The sequence below is a fragment of the Psammomys obesus genome, unplaced genomic scaffold (assembly GCF_907164565.1).
Source record: "Psammomys obesus unplaced genomic scaffold, mPsaObe1.curated_primary_1811, whole genome shotgun sequence".
NCBI classification, from domain to species: Eukaryota; Metazoa; Chordata; class Mammalia; order Rodentia; family Muridae; genus Psammomys; species Psammomys obesus.
The window spans coordinates 345,142-362,947 of record NW_026585587.1 but is presented as its reverse complement, the minus strand read 5'-3'; the positions used below and the strand labels follow the sequence as shown (position 1 = coordinate 362,947).

The 17,806-nt window shown below is 42.8% G+C and overlaps 1 protein-coding gene across 1 annotated transcript in view; it reads right to left on the bottom strand.

The window, feature by feature from the left end:
• Positions 1 to 13,449, bottom strand: part of Fmn2 (formin 2) — a 302,407-nt gene extending 288,958 nt beyond the window's left edge. Inside the window, exon 1 of the mRNA XM_055608481.1 lies at positions 11,681 to 13,449. Coding sequence (XP_055464456.1) covers positions 11,681 to 13,250 — 1,570 coding nt within the window. The 5' untranslated portion in view covers positions 13,251 to 13,449. The remainder of the gene's footprint in view (positions 1 to 11,680) is intronic.
• Between the last annotated feature and the right edge of the window lie 4,357 nt (positions 13,450 to 17,806).

The window sequence follows — 17,806 nt, the reverse complement described above, 5'->3', positions numbered from 1 at the left end:
GTTATGGACAGTTGTGAGCTGCCATGTGGTTGCCTGGGAATTGAACCTGGGTCCTTTGAAAGAACAGACCGTGCTCTTAACCACTGAGCCATCTCTCCAGCCCCTGTATGTTACTTTTGTATCCACTACCAAGCAATGGCAAACTGCGATTTACCCTGAGTGCTGCCTACCTTGGGAATCCTTCTTTTTCTGCATACCTCAGAAATGGTTCTTGAAGCTAAACCCAAAGCCATACACCTACCCTTTGCTATCACAAGGCAAACGACAATGAAAACGATCAGACTCAAATGAAGCCTATTAGAGAAATAATTCAAGCCAGAAACTAAAGGCTCCTAGAATAACGTACTCGCTTTTGTCACATTTTCAGCTCAGCCATATGTCTCTCTCTCTAAATCATGACAGTTATCACCGTAGCATCTATGCCTCCCCACAAGATACCAAGTCTACCACACTCAACAAACTTCTGGACTTTTTTTTTCTAAAAATAGAATAGTAATACATCCGACTCAATATAAAAAAAATAAACAGCCAGGATGCTTTCAAAGCCATCTCGCACCCTCACAGCCATTTAACCAAAGTAGCTCTGCACAGACAGGAAGGTATAATTGCCTTGCAAGAACATCTTGGTGGCTGTAAAATGCAATACCTCCCACAGAGAGCTCATGTCACTTATTATCTCCAGCCAGGCACGAATTGGCCTGTAAGGGGGGCGGGGGGAAGAAACTCCTGAGTTTATGGATCAGTTGCAGAAGATTATCTTTATTGTTATTCCATTTCTTACTCTTTTGTAGAGAAAACTTATGTCTTAGCAACGGCGTGGCTTACTGCTTACAAGATCCCCCATCAATGTGTCCGGCTGCATTTGTGTCATTGTTTTACAATGGGTTTAAACTACATGACACTAGTTTAAGACCAGCAAAGTTTCTTAAGACCTAGGGGGGTTTGCCATTTTTTGTGTTTTATTTCTACAGAACTTCAGTGTCAGAGCCAGACATGGAGGAACATGCCCTAATCCCAGCACTCACACCAAAGCAGGTAGATCTCTGAGTATGAGACCACCTAGTCTACATACTGAGTCCTAGGCCAGCCAAGGCTACATAGTGAGACCCTGTCTGGGCTGGGAAGAATTTTAATGTCCATACCGAGTTACAAATAGAATACCACAGACCCAGGAAATTGTTGAGCAAGCACTTTTCACAATAGGAGAAACTAAAACAACAGAATCCAATACCAAGTATACAGAAGTAAAGTCTTAAAACACTCCTCTTATTGGGCAATTCAGAGGACAAAGAAAGAGGCAAAGCCTCTGCTCCACTCAACAGGAGATGCGCGACAGTGCCGGCGGTGGATCTAAGGGATTTTGCTCAGTGAGCCTGGGCCCATGTTAGAAAGACACATGGGTTTAAGTTTTGGTCAGATGTTATTCACCATGGCTTTCCCTTTCATGTTTCACAAAGCAATATCACCCACCACATGCAATTATTAAACTCAATACACAGAAACACAGAGTTCTACATTCATGGTAGATAATGCAGCCCAACCATTTCAAATCCTAAGGTTCTGGAGAGATAGCCCAGCAGTTGAGAGTATTTGCCGTTCTTGCTCAGGACAAAAGTTTGGTTTTCAGCACCCACTCACACTGCCCATGACTCCAGCTCTGAGACATTAGATGTGTCTTTCTGGCCTCCTTGAGCACACATACACAGACACACTCACACACATAAATATAAAAACAAAAATCAGTCAACAGCTTCTAAATCAAAACAATAGGACTCTCACCGTCACTATCGATGCTCCCAAAGTATGGTATCCCATATAACTTCAGCTCTACCAGTGGGAGAGCAACAACAGTAACAAACTATGTCTGTGCAGTGCATGACTTCGAAGGCCCTTGCTGCCCGTTCTAAAGAATCTCAGGGTTAACAAACTAGAGTAAGCTGCCTCCCATCAAGATGGCCTCTACTATTTTTTTTCTCTCCTGTGTCCTAGACGCTTAGGGTGTCCCTGCAGTCAAACCCACTTCCTCATACATGCTAAACAAGCACCCTACAATTCAGCTGCATCCTTAGCTCTGGCTTTGCTTTGGTTAACTGAGAAACCAGGGTGTTAGGAAGAGATGAGAAGGAAGGAGGAGGAAGGAAAGAATTGGTGGGAGGGAGGAAGGAGAATTGAGAGGAGGGGAAGAAGGGAGAGGAGAAGGGAAGGACAAGAGGGGAGGAGAGGAAAGGGGAGGGGAACGGAGGGAAGGGGAAGAGAGGAGAGGAGAGACGGAGAAGAAGGAATAAAAATTCAAAGGGAAACAGATGAAAAGATTTTTGCCATAGTTCTGTGGTGGGTTGCTGATAAGTATCTGTTTCCTTCCTAGTTACCCAAAACAATTATTTAAGTGACACATAGAACCCTTCACACTGATGTATATAAAGAGACCAAACTGGACAGTGTGAACATTTTCACCATAGCACTACATCACAATAAATGCTAGATTTTCTCAAGCTGTGAATCAGATTCTTTATGAATATACAAAGCTGGTATTTAGCCCATCCCTGCTGTAACTTAACTGGTAAAAAAAACAATTCTAAGGATTCTATAGTATGCTGGAACCTGATGGGACTGTGGAATAGCAAATATTGTAAGGGAGGAAGTCATCAGTTTTCTCTTTCTCACCAACAGTGGAACCGTTGTCAGAGGGGTGATACTGTCTATTAGGGTTGGTAGGTGTCCTCTTGTTATTTTATATTATAATGTTATTTGATCTTGTAATTTTAATAACATCTTTGAATTATTCTAATTATTTGAAATCATATTTTACATTGTTTATGTTTTAATACTTTTTAAGCCATGTAAGAACTGGAGATGTGCTTCAGCAGTTAAGAACACTTGCTGTCCCTAGCCTATCAGGTTTCATCAGTTTTCACCAGGACTAAGGGTAGGGGCTACAGCTGGGATACAAAGTGAATAAATTGTAATAAATAAAAAAAATATTAATTTTTTTTTAAAAGAACACTTGCTGCTCTTGCACAGGACTGCAGTTCATTTCCCAGAATCCATATGTTGGGGCAGCTCACAACTGCCTGTAAGTCCAGATCCAAAGGATCCAACACCGTTTTCTGACCTCCAAGGGTACCTGCTCACCCATTCACACACACATAAGATAAACACAGATACAAAAATAAAGATTAAAGGAAAAAGCTTTGTAGCGTTTTTACATCTGGCAAAATTACATTATTAAGTGACAGAAAAAAAAACAACAACAACAACTTTATTTCTCCCTAATGATCCCTAATGCGGAATTCCATTACTACTTGTGGTAGAAGCTTCGGTTTCTTTTAAAATTCAGCTAGGTTATATAAGTCAGTTTTTGTTTGAATCCCAAATGTGGGATATAAAACTTCCTTAGTTTGTCCATAGCTGATGGTAATTGCCTCCTGCAGCACTGAGAGGAACATGGTCTTTGCCAGCTCCAGGTAGCATAAAGACGAGAGCCCAGAGAGGGAAGGCAGCAGTTTGGAGGAGAGAACACTTCAAAGACGTGACAAAGAAAGAAGAAAACTACTTGCTGCCCTGGCTGTTTGCTGTTGCTGGACTGCTGTGTATCCTGACAAGGGAGACTGGTGTTTTCCCAAAGAGCCTAACAAGCCAGAACTAAGTCTAAGGAGGTCTACGCCCCTCTATCTTCTAACCTGCTTTCTCTCCTACCTAGGGTTGGTGGTTAGAAGAGATTCAGAGGCTTTAGGAACGCCAAATGAAGTAGCATTTAAACACTAGCGCCTACAACTACTTCTAATACAAAAGTAAGACTTGAGGAAATCAAATTTCACCTATTCCCTTTATTTTTAGGATGGTGAACACATGGGTGTGTGTGTGTGCATGCACGGACACACATGGACACACATGGACACACACACACACACATACATACATACATATATACTGAGGCCAGAAGTCAACACTGGCATCTTTCTCCAAGCACTAATCAACTTATTTTTTGAACCGGGATCTTTCCTGGTATAACGTTGACCAATTAGGCTAGAATGTCTGGCCTAAGGATCTCTACATTTATGCCTTTTCAGAACTAGAATTTCAAATGTGTCACCACACCTGACTTTTTTCTTTTAAATATCAGTTCTATTGATAAATTTGAGGTTCTCATGCTTGCATAACAGGCAATTAATCACCAGTACTATTTCCCTCGCTCTAAAACTTCTTCGGTCAGTCTTCATTAAGACTGTACTTAAACACAGAGGTGCTGCTAGGGGGTTGGGTTGAACTCAGATAGGGAAAGCAGAGTGCCTGCTTAGCATACCTGAGGCCCTGGCTTTGACTCTCAGCACCCCTACCCATATGTCTGTGTGTACATATGTATGTCTATATGTATGTAATTGTTTATATATGTATGTGTATATGTACTTATGTATGTGTACATATATATGTATTGGTTTATATATGTGTGTGTTAAGAGCATAGATAGAGAGTTTGCAGAAAAGTGCCTGCTGCCGAGCCTAAAGCTCTGAATGTAATTCAACAGAAGCACACAGGGGATAGAAAGAACTGACTCAGCAAGTTTTTCTCTGACCTCTATATGTGTGCCATGGAGTGAGTGCTTATACACACACACACACACACATTAAAATTAATATATATGTATAAATTACATGAGACTATGCAATATGGAAGCTCACTATTTTAAATCTAATCTCTGTGATCAAGCGCAAATGGTGTGTACTCTCAACAGAACTGCCAATTATCATGCCATCTTCACTTCAGTGAATAAAACTGATTTCAATTGACCAGAAAGGCTGGTGAGTCTCAAGCTTAGATTCAGCAGGTTGTACTTGACAACAGGAAGCCTGGATACCTAACATCCTTGTATCAACCCCCAGAAAAACACTGTGGACAATTATTTACCAAGAACTCACATAGTTGGTATTTATGAGATTGACACCCTGCTAGACCCACAACAGACATGAGTGGACAGACAGAAAGGAAAAGTAGTTGATGGATGGACAGCATCTGGAAGACAAGGCAAGGAAGAAAACCTAGAAAAATCCTGAATGCAATGTGCAGCATGCTTCAGAGAGCACATGCACACAGTGATATGGAGACAGCCAGGGCTAGGACAGAGAGGACGTGGCATTCACTTGGCCCTTTCATATGCCCAGGGTCTGAAAAATGAAACTCGTGTTCATAGAACAGGAGGAAGTTGAAAAATCAGGTGTTTGACGGCAGATGCTGTACAGAATAGAATCACTGACAGAATGTCCTTTCTGTCTCTCTCTCTGTCTCTCTGTCTCTCTGCTATCACGCTGGTGTTTTTCATAGACACTGTCTGACAAGTACCCCATGTTATCCTGGAATGACTGGCAGTGAGCTTGTAGCGATCTTCCTGCTCCAGCTTCCTCATTGCAGGTCTAAGTTACCACACTGGGCTCCCATTTCTCAACCAAACCCTCATCATCCGTATCTGGAATTCCAGAAACCTGAAGTGATGAAAATATTTATAATCACAAAAAAATAAAGTAGAGAGAACATGACACACAAAAAACTATTTTTAAGAAATATTTTCATTAACTATCTGAACAATTTATACCCTGCCAAGATTTTATTATAATTTCAGTTCTGTTTTCACACAGTTGACTCTGTCCACTTTGAACAATGAAATTTATTAAGAAAAAAAAGTCAGTTGAGGAAATCAATCAATACCAATTAAACACCTGCTATTTGTCAGGCAAAGTGGTAGGTGCCGTGTTGAAGCAGCTTTTCTTTGCCTGATTTAACAGTCCACTCTGAGGCTTACTGCCTCTGTCTGCTAAACTAGGCCTAGTCCTGGAAGCTTCTAGCCTCTGTACAATCTAATCTAGGCCTAGAATGTTTTCAGCCTCTGAGACTTACTGCTGAATAATCTCACCCTTTCTTGTTGTTTCTGAACTCTACGTGGCTGGTTCAACTCAGCTGTTTTGGCTCAAACTCCTTTCCAGGCTGACTCAATCTGGCTTCTCTCTCAGCCTCTGACTAAATCACTCTGTCTCGCCTCAAACTACCTCTAGCAATCTGTTCTAATCTTTGGCTCCTCATTCTCTGGTTTATTCTGTCCTTACCTCAATCTAGCTTGTTCTCTCTACAACCTGTCTCTTTAAAACTGCCTCTGAATCCCATGAACTGAACTGCCATAAACTCAATCAACTCCACCTGCACTGCCTCTCAACACAACTGACTCAGCCAAATTGCCAGAACAGAATTGACTAGAACTCAGAGATCTGCCTGCCTTTGCTTCCTGGGATTAAAGGCGTATCTGTATTCCAGCCAGATCACACAGACCTAGGAGGCCTTTGAACATGCTTTGCCAGAGCAGCCATGCTCTGAATTAAAATTCCTCTACAGGACTGCATTACATTATGCCATTGAATCTTAACATTCTTAGTGTGACAGTGTCTCTCCACACTCATATATATGAGGAACAATTACGTGAACGCCATTTAGGTAAATAATAAAGCTAGGAAGCAAATAAACAGGATAACAGTGTCTAGAAACGGATCAGCCAACACAGTTTCAGCAAGTTTTTAATAGAACCCGAAGGGAACTCACTCAAGGCACCTGCTCTGTTTCAAATGTGCATGGCTGAGAGCCAAGTTCTTGAAGCACTTAAAACCAGGCCAATCTTCAGGTAACACAGCAGCCATTCCATGCACCCTTGAAGCAAATGGGGTATTTCACTTTGATCCAAGCCACCGTTCTAAAAAACCTTTCAGACGAAACTAAAATGACTTGGGAACAATGTTCTCAGTCACAGCTCTCTTGTCAAATTGTTTCTAATGTTTGGAACCTGACAGTGAGAATATCTAGGCACGCCTGTTTACTCCTTCAGATAAGTGACATAATTATCTTTCTTTCTTTAGGGTGGGAGGTGGTTTTGTTCTGCTTTTGTTTTTGTATTGACAGGCGGGCATTTTTTGAACTCAGAGAGATCTGCCCTCCCTGCTTCCCAAGCGCTGGGATTAAAGGAATGCGCTACCATGCCCAGCTCAACAGCACAAGTTCCAAAAACATCCCCATTTATTTCACGTATTAACTGGTCACCTGTTCTCTGTCAGGAGCTACTGCGATCAGACTATTCAGCCTATAAATTTTTCAGTGTGATGATTTAAAAAGCTGCATATTGAAGCCAAGTGCAGGGGCAGGGGGGTGACACCTGTCTATATTAACACTTGGGAGACAGCAGGGTCAGGAGTTCAAAGCCAGCTACCCTTACTAGTGTGATCAAGGCTACGTACATGGAATGCTGTCTCAAAAATATATATTCTTAAGAGCCCTGTGAAGAAATACAAACTCCTAGAGTGGCACCTCCTTCCTACTAATATGATAAATAAGGTTACCTTTAGGAAAGCCAAAATGAGAGTCACAAACTTCAAGCCCTAGATGTAAGCCCTTTGTCAATTAGCCTTTTAGAAGCTCCGGGGTCCACTTGGCTTTGTTCTCTACACATTAACAACTACTTTGGATTTTTAAAGTCATGCCCTAGATGGGGATGGATTACTAGCTCAATGCTCTTAGTTGGGTTCCTTGATGTGTCTGAGCCCTGGTTGCTCACAGAGAACATGACAAGGCACAGCTGTACTTCAAACCTTGGTAAAGACTACATGTATTTATGTAATGCACCATCCCAGAGCCTGAAATAAATATGAATAACATCATAATTGGAGTCTTTTGCAAGCTAATACCAAATTAATGAGAAAACTCAAATGATAAAGAATTTGGGAGAGTGGGAAAGCAAATAATGATAGCACTGAGAACAGAGAAGTGATATCCAAAAAGGAGTCAAGAAACTATACAGGTACAAAATCTCAAGTGACAGAAGACCATGGCCTCTGGCCCACACATGTAAACCACTCCTGAGGGAAGCACTGGTGCTTTCACAGGACAATGATGTGTATGAAGACAGCAAAAGCCTATTAAAGCAGATGGAACTTCCATTCCATGTGTTTAAAAGGGAGACAGATTAAGCGCATAATTGACTGGAAAGATTCTTATCAAAAGTGATTTAGCATCACAAATTCAATATATTAGATGTCCAAACTTTAATTAACTGCACCCTATTACCAGGCTGGGAATGTAATTCAGTTATAAAGCAATTGCTTATGATACACGAGGTCCCGAGTTTGACACCAAGACCACTTTTCAAAACGAAACCTCTCAAATTCTTCCTATTAAATCCTGAAAAAAGACATGTTTCAAATAAATTAACTATGAAATTTTGAAATGTAATGCCCTAAAATACCACCAATTTCTTCACAAGTAAAAGGAAACCACCTCGTTGCTAAGTGGTTTCACGTCCATCAGAGACAAAAGCTTGGGCATGGAAATCTATATCAGTTTGAATGATTTCCCCTTATGTTTACAGTAAAAAAGAGAAATGCCTGGCCCTCTCTCCAGAGCTATAAAAATAAAGAATGTTGAGGGAGGCAAAGAGATACAATGCCCTCCTGGATTCGAAGGCAGCTGGAAATTAACTGATCTAAATAATTCCACAATTAAAACCAAAAATTTAGTTCCTTAAGGATAACACTGGTGCTCCCTGAGCCCTTGGTAGTTTCCAAGATACCTATAAAACCACAGAGGATTGTAAAGCTTTAAAAGTCTCAGATGCCAAGGAAAGAGTCAATCTGGAGATCCTCTGACACAATAGTCTCCATAACAGCTGCTCTCAAGAAAAATCCAGCGTTCTCTCACTTAAAATTCACCAATCATTTATCCCAAGGTCAGATAGTCAACCACTACTAACAGAGACCAGAATAATCTCATCAGTTAAAGCTTTAAATCCAGTAATGACTTTTCAAAGATTCCTGCTCTGTAAATTACCATCATTTACTGCCAAATGTAGAAACACTAGCAATAAGTAAAGGTGACTCAGTAGAGAGTGTCCTCTTCTAGCTTGGCCTTGGAGCTAATCACATAGCAAGGCCTTGGAGAGTTATTTAATCTCTATTTCCCCACCAATTGTAGGTTAAGTTAAACCTACTCATTGATTCCTTTTTCTGGGCAATACAGAGAGGATAAAATAAATAAATGAAAGCTGAAATACAAAGCTTTACCCACTGTCCATTGACACCTATATCTAATCACCCAACACAAGGCAGATGACTGCCACACAAAAGTGACTGGACTTTTACTGACCACAATAGCAAAATTTCTGCCCAAAGAGGCCAACAAAACTCAAAACTCACTACAACTCACTACAAAACAGCTTCTATAAGAGGTACATATTTCACATTTGAAAATACTATCAAAATTAAGTGATGCCCAAGACTCAAGAACACTTTTTTGTAAAAGGGAAATAAAACCTGAATATATTTAAGGTCTTGTGGTCTTTCAGGACTTTGTTCAATCCTCCTTTAATAACTTCTATTACCTCAGTTCTTGATAAGTTCTATTACCTCAGTACTTGATAAGCCCTGAGGAACTGTCTTTCACTAGTGTGATATACATACATACATACATACAAACATAGATACATAAATAGGTAAATTATGATAAATAGATAGATAGATAGACTGATAGATAGATATGATAGATGAATAGATGGTAAGCTTTTTCACATTGTACTTCTTTTCAGCACTGATACTCAAACCCAGGCCCTTCTACATGCTAGGCTACTGCTTTCCCATAGAGCTGCACCCATGCTCTCTTCCTGTCAGTACTGCCCTTACTCTTAGTAGAATTTGGAAAGCCAGTGCCATGATTCAGTAGTCTGTGCATCGGGCTGTAGCTCACTGGTAAAGGTTTTGACTAGCAAGTGGAAGGCTCTAGGTTCTGTTCTCAGCACAAAACAAAATAAGTTCACACACATAAAAACATCAACTAAAGAGCCAGGCTTGATAGGACAAGCTGCACTCCCAGCAGCTTGGGAGCAGAAGCAAGAGAGATTCAGGCATTCAAGGTCATCCTCAAGTACACAGGAAGTCTGAAACCAGCCTGAGCTCAAATCAAAACAACAAAAAACATTAGTCCAAGAACTTTTCAATCATCATCGGTGAAAAATATGACCTTTCATTTCATAATAGTTTAATTTTATTTTACATTATGTCTAGGAGATCCGTGACTACAAACTTCCCGTTTCGGTAAATCTTCACAGTGAAGAACACGGAGGAAAGAAAATGATAATAACAGACTATAAAGTGAACCAAAGCTACTCTTAGGATTCTACAAATCAAAATAAAGACTATCATAAAAGTGAACTAAAAATGAACTTAAGGGTCTGGGGATTGGCTCAGCAGTTGGGAACACCTGCGCTAGATGGCCTGCACCTACATGGTGGCTCACAGTCATCTGTAACCTAGTCCCAGGGAATCTGATGGACTAGCTTGGCCTTTTCAGGCACTGCACAGACATGGTGCAATGATATACATGCAGGCAAAACACATAAAAATAATAAACCGAAATAAATGTACCTAAGAAAAATAGCTACTACAGCCTCTAGCCCACCAAGAATCCAACTGCCCAACCTCCTGTACCCGCCTCTCAAGTGCTGAGTTTACAGAATCTTGCTACACAAATAGCTGATAACCAGTTTATTCAAGTTTTCATGTATTTATCTGAAACCCACCATCACTGGCATAAAATGCTGCTTCATCTCCCCCTGTTCTTTATATTTGAACATTATTTCTTCAATAATCAACATGTTAAACAGGGAGCCAACTGGCAATAGCAGTGAACTTTTCAAGTGATGCTTTGTACCTATAAGAAAAAAATAAACAAACTGAATTTCAGTCCAGGAAGCTGATGCTGGCTGTGGCCTATGGCAGAGAGTCCACCTATCACGAGGCTAGGGAAGACAGACAGTATCCATGGGAGCCCTGTGCTTTCAGTTTCCCATCTTTAATATTTCCACCAATTCACAAAACCGAATGACATCAGCAAGGTAGTATCAATGTCCACCTAGGCAACTTAGTGAAACCTTTTTATCAAAATGAAAAGTATTTCAAAAGTTTGAGGACTAGTTCAGTGGTACAGTGCTTGCCTGAAAGGCAAAAGGCCTTCGTTTCTATCCTTAGTATCATAAAAAAATAACTAACTTAGTATCATAAATAAATAACTATCCTTAGTATCATAAAATTACTTACGGTCTATTATTTATTCCCCTTCTAAGAGCATATATCAAACTCTCTTGCATTAGCAAACAGGGGTAATCACTTGACTTCACAAATTACTTATATGGTACCCAGACCACTACATGATAGGAAGTATATGGGGGGGGGGGGTTCAGACGTAACCTCTAGAATGTCCTGGAATGAATATCGTGTGCTTGTTATACAAAGCCTTGGGAAGGTCTATGCACGGTTCTGTTCTCTCAACACTGTGAAAATGTGGAAGGAAAAAGAATGACACGAAAGATGGCTGAGTTAAAAAGACACAAAATATGCTCAGAGCACATGGGGCATATGCGCTTAACAATGCTCTCTTGAGATGACTTGAGACGGAGAACTACATTTTTCCTTGCACTACCCTGAAAAGAGAACAGAGAACTAGGCACACCCAAGGCTTTTAACTGAGGAGACATGCCTGGAGGCAAAAGGATTTCCAAATGGCAGGCCAGGGCCTTTCAGGACGTGGAGGGGGCGGGGTGGCAGAGGAAGGCCCTGATTGGCAGGCGACTTGCCACCTGGAGATACGTGGAAGACGCGCTCACCTGTGAACACGTTCTGAAAGCCATCAGCTGTTGCTGGAGCCCCAGGTGCCTTGGAGGCCAGCACAGGGGACCCGCCACCACTGTCATCCGCAGTAGCCCCGCGGCCCAGCAGGTGCACGGAGCCTCCCGCCCCGGGCGAATGGACTCCAAGCTCCTCGGTCCAGTCGGCTGAGCGGCTGAGGCCGCCGGCCAGACTGCCCTCTAACCGGTGTCTTTTTGCTGGGGCCGCCGCAGAGGCCAAGGCAGTTCTGGGGCTCCGGCTCACGGAAGGCTCGGGTCGCTTCTTGATCCTAGGACTCTGGTTGGGGGACTGAGACGGGGAGTGATTGGGCGAGCTGAGCTGCCGGGTGGTGGTCTTGATGTAGCAGGGGGTGATGAGTGGGTAAGGTTTGAAGCAGCGTGGGCTGGGCGCTGGGCTGCCGGGCAAAGAAGCAACAGCAGAGACACTGGGCCCTTGAATCCCCACCTCTGGCTCTTCCTCCAGCTTCCGAGAGGCTTCTCCCACCTCTGGGACCCATTCCTCCCCTGGAGAGCCTCGGGGAGCATCCTCAAAAGCATCTTCCTCGCACTCCTCATCTGTGTCCCCGGGTCCAGCTACTGGGGCTCCGGCTGCGCCCTCCCCCGGCCCAGCCTCAGGAAACGTGAAGGCTGGTGATGAGAGCGAGTCTGTGACTGCGGAGGGGGCGGTCGCATATCCGGGTGTCTCAGAGGCCAAGTGTCCTCCGGAGGACGGAGGATTCTCAGGCACTGGGGACTTGGCGGTCTCAGGCAAGTCGCTTCTCACCGGTAGTGCCTGTTCAGTGTCCTTTCCAGCCTCGCTACTAGGTCCCAGTAAGAACTGGTCCAGGCCCAGAAAGGCACCAGGCTGAGGAGAGATGGCAGTGGGGGGCGCTGCAGGCTCCTCGGAATCCTGGAGCAGCAGCTTCTGCTGCTGCTGCTGCTGTTGCTGCAGGCGAATTGCCTGCTGGATGTCTGAGAGCAAATCCTCCTGCTCCGTAGCCGAGTGGAAGCTATAGATGTCCGTGTCCGAACCAGAACTGGTCCTTTGTCCATCTTGCGCTCCTGCCGCAGTTTCCAAATCCTCGGCTGTCGCCTGGACCCCTACCCTAGTAGCCTCAGCAGGCCTAGGACCACCTGGATGGATCACCTCGAAAGGGTCAGCACACTCGGTATCCGATAGGCCCGTCTCCTCAGCGGAGAGGCTGAGGTCCGGGGTCTTGGTGACTATGGAGTGAGCGCTGTCCAGCTCCCCGGTCGGCAAGGCCTGCGAGTCCAGCACATCCTCCCGCGAGTCACCGGCACCTTTCCCCTTGGTCAGGTTCTTTCTGATCCGCAGGTTGGAAAACACCGAGGCTCTAGAATCCGACTTGCTCTTCTTCTTGCCGGTGTCCCCGCTGCCCCCTCCCCCCTTACCGTGCTTGCCGAGCGCCTTTTTGCTCCCGCTCGCCTTCTTTGTGGTTTCAGCATCCCTGGGCCCCGCGGCATCCTCCGCTCCGCCGCCGCCGCCGCCGCCGCCTTCGTGGGAGGCATCACCTGAGCTCCTCTTCAGCTTCCCATCCTGGTTCCCCATGTTTCAACCCCACCGCTGCGCCGCCGCGCCTTGGGGGTTCTCAGGCCATCTCCGCCCTGGAGAGGGCCAGGGGAGTGTCTGGGACAATTCAGGCAGCTGGGTCGGCCGTTGGGAGGAGAGGCCGAGGAGCGCCCAGCTGGCCCCGCTCACATCTGCTGCCGCTTTGCATAATGCGCGGTGGCTCACCCGGCTGCCGTCCCTGCGGCTGTGGCTGCGGCCCTGGCTGGCGGGCGCGAACATGCTCAGTTCAGCGCGCCCTCCCCACCAATGGCTGCACAGGACTCAGCCTTGGCCTGACTCCCCGCCCACCGCCGCCGCCCCCTCAGTGCCCCCTTTGGCTCCTCCTGCAACCAAGCCGGGAAAAAAAAAAAAAAAAATGTTTGAATCTCTAGGACGTGATGATAAGGGCTACGAGGGAAACTGTCTCTAAGTAGCCCAGACTAGATCAAAATTGGGATCTTCCTGCCAGGTTATCTCTGGCCCTTTAATCTCCACCTTGAAAATAAACCATGTTGCCCTCTTTGCAAGGACTGGTGGTTGGAAATTATCACGAAACTTCAAAGCCCGCAGACCTGCGATGGGAAAAAAAAAAAAAAAAATCACAAGAAAGAACAAGAAAGAATGAAAGAAAAAATAAAAGCAAGAACTTCTGTATGGCTCCAGTTCAAATACTTGTTGAATAGACAGAATGGTCTTTTTTTTTTTTTTTTTTTTTTTTTTTTTTTTTTTTAATGTTTGGTCATCACTTTGCACGCTCTGTGAGCATGCTACTTAGGAGAGGTTGCTTCCCCAAGCTCCCTGCGCCTGCTGCCCACATGCCTCTTCAAGAACAGGACACTATCCGTCTTTTCCAAAGTGGGTTTGTGGGACATTTCTGGACACAGAACAGGGAGGTAGGGGAAGCTGAAAATACCGAGATTAAAGCTGATTAAAATGCTAATCTCCAAAAATTCTATGTGTTTACCATATAAATTAGACAACATTTGTGTTTAAAAGGGGATGCATATATTATAAATCCCAGGAGGTCAAACTCATCAATATTAAACATGTCACAATGTGATCCCATATAAAAAGGAAAAAGGAAAGAAATGCCCTCGGTACAAACAGAGGAAATTAGACATTATGTTCGAAAGGACCGCCACTTTCTCAAGCAAACCCGTCCAGGACCAGGACTTCCTAAGTTTCAGACCTAGGTTAAAATAAATGCTTTTTCTTATTCTGAATTGTCTTTATTTTTAACGACATTAAATTATAGCTTTTGTTAAGTGCTTTAAAGCATCATTCGTATTTGTAAAAGCTGCAAGCAGTGAAAAGCAAAAATTAAATGAATAAAAGTGGCATCACTGAAAGATGTTACTCTTTGTTGGAAATCCAGACAGTAATTACTAGCCTTTCTCAAACTATGATCTGTAAAACAAGCGTTCTTTGAGGCAGGTGGATTGTTGTCCTTAGGTGGCCTTTTTGAGTAAATAGTTTGAAGAACTCAGCTTTAATAACTGTGCCAGGGTAATATCCCAGTCTCCAAGGGATCCTGGGAGCCTGAAAAGCCTCTATTTCACCTCTTTCACAAGACTGCTCCCTCCTCTTTTCTAGAATCTAGGCTCCCCTGAGGGCACAATTTGCCTGTGGGCCACTAGAATTCTCTACTTCTTTGAATGTTGCAATACTTTAAATCTTGATTCTTGCTCTTTCTCTATCAGAGCATCTTTGATTCAGATCTTCTTGTTTCTTTGCTATTTTCTTCTGTCATATACCCAAGAAGTTCAGAAAACAAAGGGGAGGGGAACACAGAAAGCTAAAAGAAAAGAGGCAGTAAGAAAACTGATTGCTTTTTTTTTTTTTTTTTTCACATCTTTTGAATTTGAGAGAATAGGTAGCAGTTGTGGGGCAGGTCAGAGTTGACGAGAGCTCCATTATGAGGTCACAAAAGTAGGAGAAACATTTGGGATAGTGGAAGGGGAATGGGAAGGGGGGCTAGGGAGGACAATAAGGAATAATGGGGATGAATGAGATCACACGGTCAGCAGCAGCAGCAGCTGGGAGATGGCCAGCACTGCCCCAGGGACCTCCAGGAAGGTCCAGCATCTAGCCCTTGAAGATAGCCACAGAAGAGAATTTCAGGACAAGTTGGAGTGAAGGAGCTCGCCTAATTTCTGAAGTATTGAATTCATTAAGAGATAGTAGATGTTTTGGAGTTAAGCTTGGACACAGAGGGAGGGAGGAAGATGGACAGGGAAACAGGGTAGAGGGGGCTGAGCTTGCTGAGAGAGGGTTCTATCAGTGTCTCAGCAGTAAATATTACATAGCCTTAAAAATTAAAATTACACATTTCTCTTATCTTAAAATGTAGCACAAACAAAACACACAATAAATAAATTTAGAAAGATTTTTTTTAAAGCTATTGTTTGGTTTGGTTTGGTTTAGTTTGGTTTGGTTTGGTTTGGTTTGGTTTGGTTTTTTGAGACAGGCTTTCTCTGTGTAGGCCTGTGTAGACCAGGCCTGCCTCTGCCTCTCAATGCTGGGGTTAAAGGCTTAAAGGGTGTCCTAACACTACTGGGTTTAGAATTGTTTTTCTAAATGAAGTTATAACATAGTTTAATGATGGGACAGCAGCCCTGATAATGCAAAACTCAAAGCAATTCAGCCCCCAAGCAAGCTTAGTACCGTTTTATTATTTTTATGTTTTCAACACCATTGTTTGAAATATCTGTGAGAAAAGAGAATGTTGTCTCTGTAGGCTCTCTGTTTCTGTTTCTTTCTGTCTCTCTATCTGTGTGTGTGTGTGTGTGTGTGTGTGTATGTGTGTTTGCTGTCAGTGATGTTGAGTAACATCCCCAAACCCTCTATGAACAATCTTTTTTTCTTTCTTCTTCTTTGTCTGTGTGTTTGTTTGTTTGTTTGTTTGCTTGTTTGTTTTGAGACAGAGTGTCATGTAGTCCAGGTTGGTCTTGGTCTTGGGATCACTACATAGCTAAGGTTGGCCTTGAACTCTTGATCCTACTAACTTCCCCTACCCTGTGATGGGATTATAGGTGTGTTACATCACACCACACCAGGGATAGAATTTTAATTGTATCAGTTTTGGCAATAGTTTTGATTCTCCATGAGGGAAATGAAAATGAGGCCCTAGGGTGAAAAGTCTCTTCCCTGTCTCCCATCTCCTAGACGTTCTTTGCCTTCTTATCCTGCTTCAAAATTAATGTACATGCATTTATAGAAATACTATAATGAATCTTAATATAATTAGCACACATTAATAAAAAAAAACCTCTGTGATATGCAAAGTCACAATGTATCAATGTAGGCAAGTTCTTGCTACCAAAAATAACCAGGGCAATAGCTCAGGTCCCAGAGACTAAAGGGGCTTATCCAAATGAAGCAGCAGCTGAGGTTGTACAGGAGACTACAAATTCTGGTCCCAGATTACTTATAGCAACACCACAATGTTTAGTTTTTGGAAAACTGATATCTCAAAGGGTAAGTTGACATCAGCTAAGAAACTAACCACCTCTGTATCCAAGGTTGTCACCGTAGACTGGTTAGAACTTACTAGTACTGAGTTAGAACATCAGAGATGGAGAGTCAAAACGTCTGTACTTCACATGTCTTCACTTCAAGGTTTGTGTTTTTGTATTTTTCTTATCGTAAAAATGATGGATTAAGTCACAAAAACAGACATTACCTGAGAATAAAAGGTTGGAAGATGGTTTTCCAAGCAAATGGACCCAAGAAGCAAGCAAGAGTAGCCATTCTAATATCTAATAAAATAAACTTTCAACAAAATTTACTCAAAAGAGATGGGGAAGGTCACTTCATACTCATCAAAGGAAAATTCCATCAAGAAGACATCACAATTCTGAACATCTATGCCCCAAATACAAGGACACTCACATTTGTAAAAGAAACATTAAAAAACTTAAACTGCACATAGATCCCCACATATTAATAGTGGGAGACTTCAATACCCCACTCTCAAAAAAGGACAGGTCAACAAAACAGTAATTAAACAAAGAAACAATGACTCTAACAGAGGTCATGAATCAAATGGCCCTAACACACATCTACAGAACTTTTCACCCAAACACAAAAGAATTTAACTTCTCAGCACCTCATGGAACCTTCTCCAAAATAGATCATATTGTTGATCACAAAGCAAGCCTCAGCAAATACAAGAAGATTGAAATAATCCCTTGTATCCTATTTGATCAACATGGACTAACGCTGGACCTCAACAACAACAGAAATAGAAAAAAAACCTTGACACACAAGGAAACTGAACAAACACTATTCAATGACAGCTGGGTCAGGGAAGAATTAAAGAAAGAAATTAAAGTCTTCCTAGAATTTGATAAAAATGAAGGCACAACATACTCAAATTTACGGGGCACAACGAAAGCAGTGCTAAGAGGAAAGTTCATAGCACTAAGTGCCTTCAAGAAGAAATTCGAGACAGCTCATTCAAGGAACTTAATGGCCCACTTAAAAACCCTAGAAAAAGAAGAAGAAGAAGAAGAAGAAGAAGAAGAAGAAGAAGAAGAAGAAGAAGAAGAAGAAGA